Source organism: Molossus molossus, unplaced genomic scaffold (genome assembly GCF_014108415.1).
Source record: "Molossus molossus isolate mMolMol1 unplaced genomic scaffold, mMolMol1.p scaffold_m16_p_20, whole genome shotgun sequence".
NCBI classification, from domain to species: domain Eukaryota; kingdom Metazoa; phylum Chordata; class Mammalia; order Chiroptera; family Molossidae; genus Molossus; species Molossus molossus.
In genome coordinates, this window is record NW_023425356.1 from 39,992,659 (window position 1) to 40,006,388 (window position 13,730).

Here is a 13,730-nt window from a genome sequence, read left to right on the forward strand (position 1 = left end):
TAATTAATTTTTTAAAAAAGCAATGGATGGCTTTATTGAACTTTAGTATTTCACTTTCACCCACTTCTCCTCACCACTACCAAAAGATTGATATTAAACAAAAACAAAGGACAAGAAAATTAAAAAATTTTAAAAAATTACCGTTCCTTGATACCCATTCCATCCGGTTCCTCATAAACTATGTTCCACAATAAGTATAGAAAATTAGTGCTAAATCAGTGCTATTCTTTGATCCATTGGCACGCCTCACCTTGGAAAAATTGGCAGAGAAGACAAAAAACAAACAAACATTCAAAATCTCCCTCTTATTTGTATCTCTGGTGAAGGGCTGGTCACCAGAAGGGTGGAGAACTCAGGGCAAAGACATAAATGCATTAAAGCAGATGTTCTGCACATTTCCATCCCAGCGGGTCCTGGGCCTTCCCGAGGACAGGAACCGGATAGGATGACTGCTGAGGAGTATTGTGGACAGAAACTGACCTCCTTCCTCCGGGAAACAAGGAGGGGACGGTGGTGAGGGGGACAGCATCCCCATGGTAAGCACCACTTAGCTGTAAAGAGAAGTCACACATTTGTACACGCACTACATCTGGTGTATTTCCTCCGGCCACATAGAAATTTCAAGCATGTAAAAGGTATGAATGTACTGCATATACGGGAAGTTGAGCGTCACGAAAATCAAATTTCACACGTTTGAAATACATGACACGTGTGAGACATGTCAGCCTGTCTTGGTTTTGATGGTCGGGGTCTGGATTGAGACTTTCCAAAGACGTAGGGACCCAGACCAGGCGGCGACGCTGGAGGGCGGGGTGGGGCGGGGATTCCCTGCCCGCTGACTCGGAACCCTCCGGCGACCATTCCCTGGAGGAACCCCAGCCTCCCGCCACCCGAGGCTGGGGTGAGGCAGAGCTAAACCAAAGAGCGTATATGCATGTATGCACAACCAAAGGACACAGGCATTAAGGTGGGGAAAGCAGGGGGGCGTGGGGGCGCGGAGGAGGGGTCAATGGGGGGAAAAAGGGGGACATCTGTCATACTTGCAACGACAGAAGGAAAAAAGGGATCTGGCGCAAAACCGAGCTCCGGAGGCGGCGGAACTGGGAGTGTGGGGGTTGGAAAGGGGGCAAAGCGGAGTGGGGGTCCGCGCGGGGTGCGGGGTGGCACTCCGATTTCCACCCACCTTGGGGAAGCCCACAGCAGCTTCCCCGTTTCCGATTTTGTCATTGCGTGGGTAAGGCAATCCTGCTCCGACCTGGATTTTACGCAATTATTTAAGTGTGCGCGCGTGCGTGTGTGTGTGTGGTGTGGGGGGCGGGGCGGGGAAGGCGGAAAGAACCAGTCACGCGGTCACGTGGGCTTCGTTTTCACGCATAAAAGGCAGGTTCTCTCCGTTAGCCTCCAGTTGTCAAAGGACTCGAGCGAGCGCGCAGAGTACGCCCAGGACTCGAGCGCGCAGAGTACGCCCAGGACTCGAGCGCGCAGAGTACGCCCAGGAACCCGCGCCGCGCTCCTCCCGCTCCGCCGCCGAGATGCTCGCCCGCGCCCTGCTGCTGTGCGCCGCGCTGGCGTCCTGCGCTGCAGGTGGGTCCCCGGCTGCGGCCTCTTCCAGAGCTCCGACCGCTCCGGTGCAAACGACTGGCTGCTCCAGCTCTGCCGCCAGCTCTGACCACCACGGGCCAGCTACTTCACCGGTCGGGGTCTCTTTTCCTCTGCTCAGTAGGAACAGTGCCCTGAGTCTGCAGGGTGTCATTTCGATGGGCTCAGTGTATGCGAAATGTTTGTGCGTGGTACCCACTGTGATTGCGCGGGAGCGGTTGTTTGATTTAAATACCCTAGTTAGTGCTTTCGTGCCTCGGGAAAGCCCTAGTTATTATTTTTTTTTTTTTAAGATAAGCAAAATATTTTAAAAGCTGTTCTTACTTGTAATTTTCCCTAAGTTCTGATTAATGTACTAGCTCTGTCCATTTTCATGTTGAGAGTGCTGCTTATGTGAGTTTCTTAATAATGCTAATTTGAACATCTAAAGAGTTACTAAGGAAAAGCTTAGCAAGGTGATTTCCTGGTTAATATCCCGTTATCCTTATTTACAATAGGAAGTTGGCATTGCTACCTTAACCTTCTTCGAGGTAGCTTTAAAAACATTGTTTTCCCGTGACTATCTGTATATTTCTAGAATTTATTATTGTAAAGTTGAACTATAGTAAGTAAAACAATTAAACGTTTAAGTCGAGATTAAGACACTGAAGAACAATTTATTTACTGTCCTTTCTTTTATTGTAGCAAATCCTTGCTGTTCCAACCCATGTAAAAACCAAGGTGTATGTATGACTGTTGGATTTGACCGGTATACCTGTGACTGTACCCGAACAGGATTCTATGGTGAAAACTGTTCAACACGTAAGTTTGCCATTGGGTGCCCTCATTTGGAAGGGGGATCTATTCAGTTGTAATTTTACAGCTTTGTATCTTATAACGTGCCCCATTCATTTCGCCCTCCTTTTTTTTCTCTTATTGCAGCCGAATTTCTGACAAGAATAAAATTATTACTGAAACCCACCCCAAACACAGTGCACTACATACTTACCCACTTTAAGGGCGTCTGGAACATTGTCAACAGCATCCCCTTCCTGAGAAATGCAATTATGAAATACGTGTTGATATGTAAGTACATTTTCTAAGGTGTTCAGCTTCCTCAAAGAAAAATGTTTTATATAATGCTCCAGATTACTAAACCGAATTCAAAAACATGTTTCCAACCTTGTCCAAATGAGTAAATATTTTGACTACACCTTTTTAGTGTACTTTCTATCTTAATGGCCAAAAATATTGGCATTTTAGTCCCATCCGGTTTATAAAGTTGTATCTCACTGTCAGAATTTTGCTTACAATCCTGCATATCTTTTCCAAGCTTCTTGGATGGTTATTTGAAAAATCAAGATGGTAGAACATCTGGTCTTGTTAGAAAGTGTAATTGTTTTAAAACAGTATTATTGTTGAAATTAAATTCAATCTCTGGTGCTATTTTGCACATTTTACAATAAAAAAATGAACATTGATTTGCCTTGCATATGGTAACAAATTAAACTTTTTTTTTTCTTGAAAATTTCAGCCAGATCACATTTGATTGACAGCCCACCGACTTACAATGCACACTATGGCTATAAAAGCTGGGAAGCCTTTTCTAATCTCTCCTATTATACCAGAGCTCTTCCTCCAGTGGCTGATGACTGCCCAACCCCCATGGGTGTGAAAGGTGAGTGAGGGGAGGCAGTTAGAGGTGTATTGCAATGAGGGTTGGATTGCTACTTAGAAAATTTGACCCTACCTACATTATCATTTATTTGTTAGTAAAAGTGTAGCTTTTCCTTCCTTATGGATATCTGTGGAGATTATTTGAAAGTGTGAATCTATTTAAATTATTTCGTGGAAGTGAATGGGCATTTTGGTTTAATATCTTAATGTTTTCAAATTCATACTAGTTAAACAATAGATAAAAATCATTCAGTAAGAAGTTGTTTCTCGGTATCTTATTACTTTCTCATTTTTCAGGGAAGAAAGAGCTTCCTGATTCAGATCTGATCGTGGATAAATTTCTACTAAGAAGAAAGTTTATTCCTGATCCCCAGGGCACAAATTTGATGTTTGCGTTCTTTGCCCAGCACTTCACCCATCAGTTTTTCAAAACAGATATGAAGCGAGGACCAGCTTTCACGAGAGGACTGGGTCATGGGGTAAGTCAGAATGAAATAAAAAATACAGCAAAGTATAGTGAGGGGCTAACATTAAAGACCATGTATTTACTAGCCACACCAAATAATTCACCCTCTTTTTAAAAAGTGTCTGTCTATGAAAACTTGAGTGGAGTCTTCATTTTAATTCACTGGTTCAGTAAAAATACACACACACACACACACACACACACACCATTTATAATCTGGCTCTTATATTCTTAGTTCAAAATATTAGCACTGCAAACAGTTGTGTTTGTACTCTGATTATGCTGCTTTAAATATTGTAAGGTGAGATTCTTGCAGCATTAATATCTTTTGGATTTCAATAGCATAGCTTTAGTTTATTGATAAGAATTTTATATCAATAATTTTTGTGATGCCTTTTAAAGGAAATAACCATATAATTATAGTGAAGCATATGATATATTTATAAATTACACAGGAGATACTAATACCTTTAAACATAAGAGACATATATAGTTTGTAGCTTCAGTAGATAAACATTAATTTAGTATTTTGTGGCTGTGGAAAAAAAGGTTTCACTGAAAATTTTTAATTGAATCAAGCTAAATCTTCAAATTACTTAATGATAAATTATATCACAGATGCTTTTTATAAGAACAACCTCAACAGCAGCAAATTGAGATTTTTCTATAATCTTCCAGGTGGATTTAAGTCATATTTACGGTGAAACTTTGGACAGACAACATAAACTGCGCCTTTTCAAGGATGGAAAAATGAAATACCAGGTTTGTCTCATCTGAATATTAAGAATTAGTTATGGTTCACCACTTCATCTGTATTTTTAGATCTATAATTAAAAGTGAGTCCTTAACTTTTAAATTAATGTTTATTTATTACCGTTATTTTTTAGATAATTGATGGAGAGGTATATCCTCCCACGGTCAAAGATTCTCAGGCCGAAATGATCTACCCCCCTCATATCCCTGAACACCTGCGGTTCGCTGTGGGGCAGGAGATGTTTGGCCTGGTGCCTGGTCTGATGATGTACGCCACGATTTGGCTGCGAGAACATAACAGAGTATGCGACGTGCTCAAGCGGGAACATCCAGAATGGGATGATGAGCGGCTGTTCCAGACAACCAGGCTAATCCTGATCGGTAAGGAAGACGAGAAAATCAAGTCATTCTGGGGGAATGTAGTGGATGTAAAATCACATGCTCCATATTAACTCCATCCGTGAGCATGATTGTAACACCTAACTACCATCTGTGTTCATGGTGAAAACGAAGAAGCAGAAGTGAAGGAAGAGCAAGTCCATAAAATTGCATTTTGGGCTCTTGAAAGTGAGTGATCAGGAAGAATTAATGTTCTGAAATTTTTATTTGTGCCCACAGGAGAAACGATTAAGATTGTGATCGAAGACTACGTACAGCACCTGAGTGGCTATCACTTCAAACTGAAGTTTGACCCAGAGCTGCTTTTCAACCAACAATTCCAGTACCAAAACCGCATCGCTGCTGAGTTCAACACACTGTACCACTGGCACCCGCTTCTGCCGGACACCTTCCAGATCAACGAGCAGGAGTACGGCTACCAGCAGTTTCTCTTCAACAACTCCGTACTGATGGACCACGGGCTTACCCAGTTTGTCGAATCGTTCAGCAAGCAGATTGCCGGCAGGGTATGCATTGTTATTAGTACTGAAAAACAAGATAAAACAGGACTAGTCGTAACTAGAAATAATTTTTCTTGAACTTACTAAAAAAAAGTTATTTTGCTAGTAAAATTCTTTTCTTGAAATAAGCAGTTTAACTTTTTTTTGAAGTCAAAGTTTTTAGTCTAGAGTTATCAAATGCCAATATGTAGCCATACCTTAAATATAGGGATTTTTTAAAAAACTTTGTCTGTAATCTTAGAGATTACAGAAATAAATATTTCAGACTTGAGTAGTGTAGGGTCTCCATTGAGAGCATCAGTCTTACCCTGTACCCAAGGAATGCTTTTCAAATAGAAACTGGAAATACTCCCCCAGATTCTGTTTTATAACGGAATTTGCTTTCTGCAGGTGGCTGGCGGTCGCAACGTCCCAGCTGCAGTCCGACACATCTCCAAGGCCTCCATCGACCACAGCAGACACATGAAGTACCAGTCCCTCAATCAGTACCGCAAACGCTTCCGCATGGAGCCCTATGAATCCTTTGAGCAACTCACAGGTGAGACAGCTTTTCTAAACTCCCTAAAAAATGCCAAGGGTCAAATGCAAACGACAGGGAAGTTGGGAGCAGGTATGAGCCAAGGGGAAGAACGATGCTTTGCATTTTGCCAAGTTTTACAATAACGGTGTGTCTGTCTTGGTCACCTGCAGGAGAGAAGGAGATGGCTGCAGAGTTGGAAGCACTCTACGGGGACATTGATAGCATGGAGCTGTATCCCGGGCTTCTGGTAGAAAATCCTCGTCCAGATTCCATCTTCGGTGAGACCATGGTGGAACTTGGAGCCCCCTTCTCCTTGAAGGGACTGATGGGCAACCCCATATGCTCCCCTCAGTACTGGAAGCCTAGCACTTTCGGGGGAGAAGTCGGTTTTAAAATCATCAACACTGCCTCAATTCAGTCTCTTATCTGCAACAACGTGAAAGGCTGCCCCGCGACTTCCTTCAGTGTGAGGGACCTGCAGCCCCCCAAGGCCGTCACCATGCATGCGAGCCCCGCCCACTCGGGACTGGATGACATCAATCCCACTGTTCTCCTCAAAGAACGGTCAACCGAACTGTAGAAGCCCACTGATCATATTTATTTATTTATATAAATGGTTGCTTTTTAATTATTTAATATTTATAGCAAACTCCTTATGTGACTTAACTTCTGTTAAGGAGAAAAGGGGTTACACTTGTGAAGATTTTTGTGTCACTGATTTAAAGATGTCTTTTCTCCGAGTCAAAGGGAAAAACAGTTGTCATTCGACATCTTTTTACTTGAATTTCAGTTTAGATGGTTACAGTAAGAAGCAGAGCAGGGGTGTTTGGACATTGAAACAGTGTTGCAAGAGGGCAAAATGCTGCACAATTCTTTCCCTACTTCCTGTTGTCACAGCGTATCTTCCAGGGTACATTGGGGGCCACAGCCTGCACGCTGGTCCGTTGGTTTTCTTCTAGCCATTTTGCTAAAAGAAGCTCTTTTAATCAGTTTACTTCTGGTTTGTTTCCCTGGTTTCAAGATCCTTTGGACTCTGTATCTTCTTATCTGAACTCCTGCAAGTTTTCAGGAAACCTCAGCTCAGGACTACTACTTAGCTGCTCTTCAGGAGAATGAAAGAACACAAAAGCTCTCAAAAATGGCCTTGATTAAAAGGTGTACTCATGTGTCTTAAGTGAAAGACAGAGAACTTTTTATTTATTTTTAATTTTAACTATATGTAACTTAAGAAGCCTACAAAGAGGCTCAGAAAGAACTGTGAGGGGTTCTTGACCAGAAGAGCGTTATATTTCTATTCTAGTGAATGTCCTTTTTCGTTTAAAAACAAAAGTAAACTGTTCCTGAATAGTTCCCAGGAACATAATGCTTCTTCTTTTTCACGTCTCATCATCTTCTGTCTGGTACTGTACATAACTTAATTTATTGAGGGTTATTATTTATATTTTGTTAGGATATTATTATTATAAATTGGGTTGAAGCCTGTAGTCACTGATTTCTTCTTCCTCTTTATGACATTATGTCAGAATCTTTATATCTTCTTTGGGATTACCTCTTTGAATGTTGAAAACTGCAACAGAAATTATTGGATTAAGATGTGAATTAATTTTCAGGAACCAAACTCTGGTACATAGAGATACAAGGTTGGAATTTATGTCTTTAAGGTTTACCTATACACCAGCCCACAGAGAACTTGAGTCTCATTAGCCTGGATGTGCCATAAGACTGACCTTTTATACATTTTTTTTACGGACCTGTGGATGCTACATTAACTCATTCTGTCGTAACTTATTGAAGAGACATTCTATGCAAAGTACTGTAGACTTTAATATTTTTAATCAAGCACTGATTTTGGATGACATTAGTATGTATATAAATTAAAAGCACCTCTCTTAGGTAGAGGGAGAAGATGAAATTTCATTAAACAGAAATAACTCAGGGGAATTTTTATTTAAGATTTTATGTTTAAAAAGTTAATGGTCAAAAAAGAAATTGTCAATATTAGAAAGGGGCTTACATAAAGAACTGTTCACTTCCCTGATTGAAAACCTGGGTTGTTATTAACATCAACCTGCTGTCTGAACCTAGGAATTCACAATGTGTGTGTGGTTGTTTTGGTACCTTAGACTGTATTTAAATTACATAAAGTACAAGTGTTGAAATAAATTCGTTTATTTTTATACAAAGAATTGAAAAATCTCTTCTAAAATAAATTTTGACTGTTTCTATATATCTTTGTCATATGACGTATGATTTCTTTAAAGTGTTATACTTAAACCATTGTTTTGTATTCTACCTATTCCAAACTAGACAAGCCCCTAATGAAATGGTTCTGCCCTCAGTCATACATAAGACTTCCTGGGATCACTGTTTATAATCTCTTTTTTTTTTATTTTCAATATGTTATTGATTTTTTAGAAAGATAGGAAGGGAGAGATAGAAACATTGATCAGCTGTCGCATGTCCCCCACTAGGGATCAAACTGCAATTCAAGCATGTGCCCTTACCAGGAATTGAACCCAGGACCTGTCAGTCCATGGGACGATGCTCAATCCACTGAGCCACACTAGCCCGGCATGCAGTCTCTTATTCACTGCCACACCGTATTGGAAACATGTGCTTTGTGCTCTAGAAGATTGCAACAAGCTTGTTTTCATTGCCCAATCTAGAAAAAGAAAAGAAAAAACAAGTACACAAAAGGCAAAAAATTAGAAAAGAATTACTAAGGAGGTACACAATGAAAAGGGAAGTTTAAAGAGGAAGAAATTATACTCAGTTGGGCAAATCGTTGATACCTGGTTTTGACTTCTGTTCTACCCCCTTACTCTTGACATCTTCTAATTTCAATATCCAGATGGGCCACATATTTAACATGCTGCCTGGCCTCTTTCTTTGGCCTCCTTCATTCCTGTGATGCCTTTCTCCACGAGATTTTCCATAATCACATACCTTGAGCTCATCATTATCAATTACTGTCCAAATCTTGATTTTCAAGTATCCTCCTTCTTTTACCAACACCCACAGGTCACCTATTTTTGTACTCACACTGGGTCTACTGACCCATCAACCTCATCCTTCAGTATTTTCACCCCATTTATCTCCACATTTCCTAACTTACACATCTAGCTCAGATTGCGTGGCCCATCATTAGGATGACTCCCTTATTCCTGGTCTACTCTCTTTCCCTTGTAGTTAACTGGCACAATTTAATTAATTTCGGCCATCCTCCTACTCTGTTCAACTTCTCAGTAGCAGTCAACACAAATGTCTAGAGTTTCTTTACGGAAAGATTTATATGTTTTTTTGGCTTCATGATTTGATCCTCGTCTGGTCTTCCTCTACTGTCAGAGTGCCACTACTCAGATATTTGTAAAACTCTTCATCCTCACTGTGTCTATAAATGCAAGCATTTTATTCCCCCTCTTCTCTTTAACTGTATTCTTCCAGGTGAATCCCATCCAAGCTCATCAATTGAAACACTAATTAATCACTCCCAAATTTATGTCTCCAGCAGAAGTCTTGTTGATGATATCCCACAAATAATTTCTACATCTGTCACTTTTTCTCCAACTCCACTACTACTAACCTAGTCAATGCAATAATCTTGTAGTTGGTTTCCCCTCTTCTATAATTGCTTTCCTCCAAACCATTCTACTTATGAGAGCAGTCATTTTCAAACATGTATCATGTCTCTCGCTTGTTTGAAATCTTCCAGTGGATTTCTGTTACACAGCGGATACATTTAAACACCTTATCCTCTCCTGCGAGGGTCTCACTAACCTGTCCCCTGCCTATCTCTCTGATTTCATCCACCACAATTGCCCACCCGTGTGCACTGTGTTCCAGCCATGTTTCTTCTGGTGTGTTTATTAGGAGTGGTGTCAAGCTGTTGCTCTCATCTAGAATGTTCCTTCTGCAGATGTTCCCATGGCCACATTCTGCTCAACATTCAAATTTCAGCTCGGACCTCCCTTCTGAGGGAGGCTTCTCCAACCGCCGCAGCTAAAGCAACTGCTCCGTCAGTTTTATTTTCTTGGTGGCATTTATTTCTACCTAACATTATCTTGATTTGCATGCTTACATATTTATTATCTGTGTCCCCTTGCTAGAATGTCATGTCTCTGAAAGCAAGGACTTTGTATTGTTTGCTGCTCTGTGCAGTGTCTGACACTTAAAAGATATTAAAAATATTCAATGAAGGAATAAAATAGGCTTCACGAGAGAAGCAGAATACGTGCTGATTCTTAAATAAAGAGTAAAACCTTAGCCCTGGCCGGTTTGGCTCAGCGGTTAGAGCGTCGGCCTGTGGTCTGGAGAGACCTGGGTTCGGTTCCCGCTAAGGGCACGTACTTCGGTTGCAGTTTGTCCCCGGCCCTGGTTGGTCGTGCGGGTGGCGGCCACTCGATGTGTCCCTTTCACGTCGATGTTTCTCTCTCTCTCTCTCCCTCTCTCTTCCTCCCACTCTCTCTGTACAAAAACTGGAAAAATGTCCTCGGGTGAGGATAAAAACAAAAAAAAACAAAACAAAAAAAAGAGTAAAACCTTAAAAAAAATAAACAGAGATATACACTCTGAAAAATAGTTTGGCAGTTTACTCTAAAATTATAATTTACTTACCATATATACCAGTTTTCTAGTGATTTTATAACAAATTACCACAGGCTTACAGGCTTAAAGAAAACACAAATTTATTATCTACATCTCTGGATGTCAGAAGTAAAAAATAGGTCTTAAGAGTTAAACTCACGGTGTCGATAGAGCTGTTTGTCTGGGCGCTCTAGGCAAGGATCTGTCTCAACATTCCAGCTTCTAGAGGCCACCTACATCCTTTGTCTCATAGTCTTTTTCTCTGTCATCAAAGCCAGTAGGGTAGTATCTTCAATGTCTCCGATTCTGAGTCTCTTGCCTCCCTCCAAAAATGGCCCTTTTGATTACTTTGGGCCCATAAAGATAATCCAGGAAAATCTCCCTTCCTCATGATCCTTCACTTTGTCACATATACAAAGTCCCTTTTGCCATGTAAATCAACATGTCCACAAGTTCTAGGGACTAGGGCAGGGACATCTCTGGGAGGCCACTATTTTGCCCACCACATCATACAACCCAGCAATTGTACTCTTGGGCATTTATCCCAGAAAAATAAAAACCTATATCTGTGCAAAGATCTGCACATGAATGTCCATAGATTAAAAAAACTGGAATAATCCAAATGTCCTTCTAAAGGTTAATGGGTAAACAAACTGTGGCAAATGGTGCTGTATCTACACCATGGAGGAATGTGCAGGAAAACGAACAAATGATACACACAACGACTTGGATGGGACTCAAGGGAATGATGCTGAGTGGGAAAAAAAAGCCAATCTTACAAAGTTACCTACTGTATGATCCTACTTATACAATATTCTTGAAATAACAAAACTATAGGGATGGAGAGCAGATTAGTGGCTGCCAGATTCGGGATAGGGAGTTAGCTACAGCTGTAAAGGGTTAGCATGAGGAAGCCTTGTGCTGCTTGAACATCTGTATCTTGACTGAGGTGGCAGTTACACAAAGCTACACATGTGACATAATTGCAGAGAACTACACACACACACACACACACACACACACACACAAATGCGTGTCTACATGGCAAAATCTATGTATTTTATCCAGGTCAATTTCCTGGTTTTGATATTGTACTATAATTATGAGAGATGTCAACATTGGGGGAGGAGGTAAAAATGTTGCATGGAACCTCTCTGTACATTTCTTTGCAACTTCCTGTGAATTAATAGTCATTTCAAAATTAAAAAATGTTAAGAAAGGAAGAGATGCAATGTCCTTCTTAATAGAGGGAATAGGTGTATAGGCCATTTTTGCACCGTGTGATTTCCTGAACCCCCATCCAGATTGCCACGGTAGACTGGGCCTGACCCAAGCTGGGAAAATAAAATGATCTCTCCAAGGAATTTAAAATTAGGATGGAGATTCTAGTTCAGCCACACAATATACTGTTGACAATGGCATCAATGAAAGCTAATGGGTAAACCAAACAGTCTCTGAATAGTGGTATGGCAACATCTGAATAGCCCCCTAAAAAGAAATAACCTCAATTATACTTCACAATACACACAAGTTAATTCAAGATAACTCATATATATGCAGGTAAAAGATAAAAGCAAAAAGCTTTGAGAGAAAAAAATAGGACAATGTGTTCATGAACCTATGATAGGCAAAGAATTGTACATTTTTTTTCAACTTTTATTGATTTTGTTGGAGTGACATTGCCTAATAAAATTATATAGTTTTCAAGTGCACAGTACTTTTTAAAAAAATTTTAAAAATATTTTATTGATTTTAGAGAAAGGAAGGAAGAGCAGAGAGAGAGAGAAAGATCTATGTGAGAGAGAAATACCAATCAGTTGCCTCCTGCATGTGTTGCGACCAGAGATTGAACCCACAACCTGGGTATATTCACTGACCAGGAATCAAACCTATCACCTTTTGGTGTACGAGATGAAACTCCAACCAGCTGAGCCACATCAGCCAGGGCTCAAGTGTACAATTCTATAATACATCATCTATATATTGTTGGTGTGTTCACCACCCAAACTCAAGTCTCCTTACATCATTATTTATCTGCCTGTTACCCTCTTGTACCTCTCCCCAACCCCCATTCCCTCTGGTAATCACCACACTATTATCTATGGTATTTTTGGTTATTCCCTTCACTTTTTTCACCCAGCCTCCCAAACTCCCTCTCCTCTGACAGCTGTCAGTCTGTTCTCTGTATCTTTGAGTCTATTTCTATTTTGTTTGTTAGTTTATTTTGTTCATTAGATTTCACATATAAGTGAAATAATATGGTATTTGTCTTTCACTGACTGGCTCATTTCATTTAGCATAATATTCTCTAGGTCCATCCATGCTGTTGCAAAAAGTAAGATTTCCTTCTTTTTATGGTCAAGTAGTATTCCGTTGTGCAAATGTACCACAGCTTTTTTATTCACTCATCTACTGATGGGCTGTTGGACTGCTTCCAAATCTTGGCTATTATAAATAACACTGCAATGAACATAGGGATACAAAAGAAGTGTAGATTTCATCCAGATAATACTAACCATAAAAGAAAAAATATTAATAAAGTAGATTTATAAAATTAGATTATTTGCTCACCAAAAGACTATACCAGGAAAAAAATACACAAGCCACAGACTCATAGAAAATAGTCACAATACACAGATCTAACAAAGAACTTCAATATAGAAAATATGAATAACTCCTCCAGTTCAATACTAAAAAGACAAACAAGTTAATGGAAAACAAAAGCCTTAAGCAGGAACATATTCATATAACATACACAGGATGATATATGAATGTCCAAGAAGTACATGAAAATATGTTCAACATCATTAGTCATTAGAGAAATGCAAATGAAAAACAGCGAGGTACTACTACACACTTATTAGAATCATTACAATTTAAAAGGTTAACTATAATTGTTGATGTTATATGTCAACTTGGCTAAGCTACGATGCCCAATTGTTTGGTCAAACACTGGTGTAAGATGTCCCTGTGAAGAAATGTTTAGGTCTGATTAACATGGAAATCAGTAGACTTTGAGCAAGGCATATACTTCCCAATATGTGGCGAGCCTCATCCCATCAGTTGAAGGAATTAATAGCAAAGACTGAGGTTCCTGGAAAAGAAGAAATTCTCAAGATGTCAACATAACAACTCTGCCCGAGTTTCCATCCTGCTGCCTTGCAGAACTAGGACCCATGACTGTGACCTCAACTCCTACCTGAATTTCCGGCCTGCAAATTTCAATCTTTGTTATAGAATATAATGTTCAAAG

At 40.2% G+C, this 13,730-nt stretch overlaps 1 protein-coding gene across 1 annotated transcript; it reads left to right on the top strand.

Annotated features, from left to right (window-relative positions):
- Positions 1–1,598: 1,598 nt before the first annotated feature.
- PTGS2 (prostaglandin-endoperoxide synthase 2) lies at positions 1,599–8,007 on the top strand. Its single transcript, XM_036273476.1, has 9 exons — positions 1,599–2,400; positions 2,521–2,664; positions 3,113–3,256; positions 3,553–3,734; positions 4,400–4,483; positions 4,609–4,855; positions 5,093–5,379; positions 5,764–5,911; positions 6,064–8,007. Exons 1-9 carry the CDS (start codon positions 2,328–2,330, stop codon positions 6,471–6,473), a joined length of 1,719 nt encoding a protein of 572 aa, XP_036129369.1. The 5' UTR covers positions 1,599–2,327; the 3' UTR covers positions 6,474–8,007.
- Positions 8,008–13,730: the final 5,723 nt, after the last annotated feature.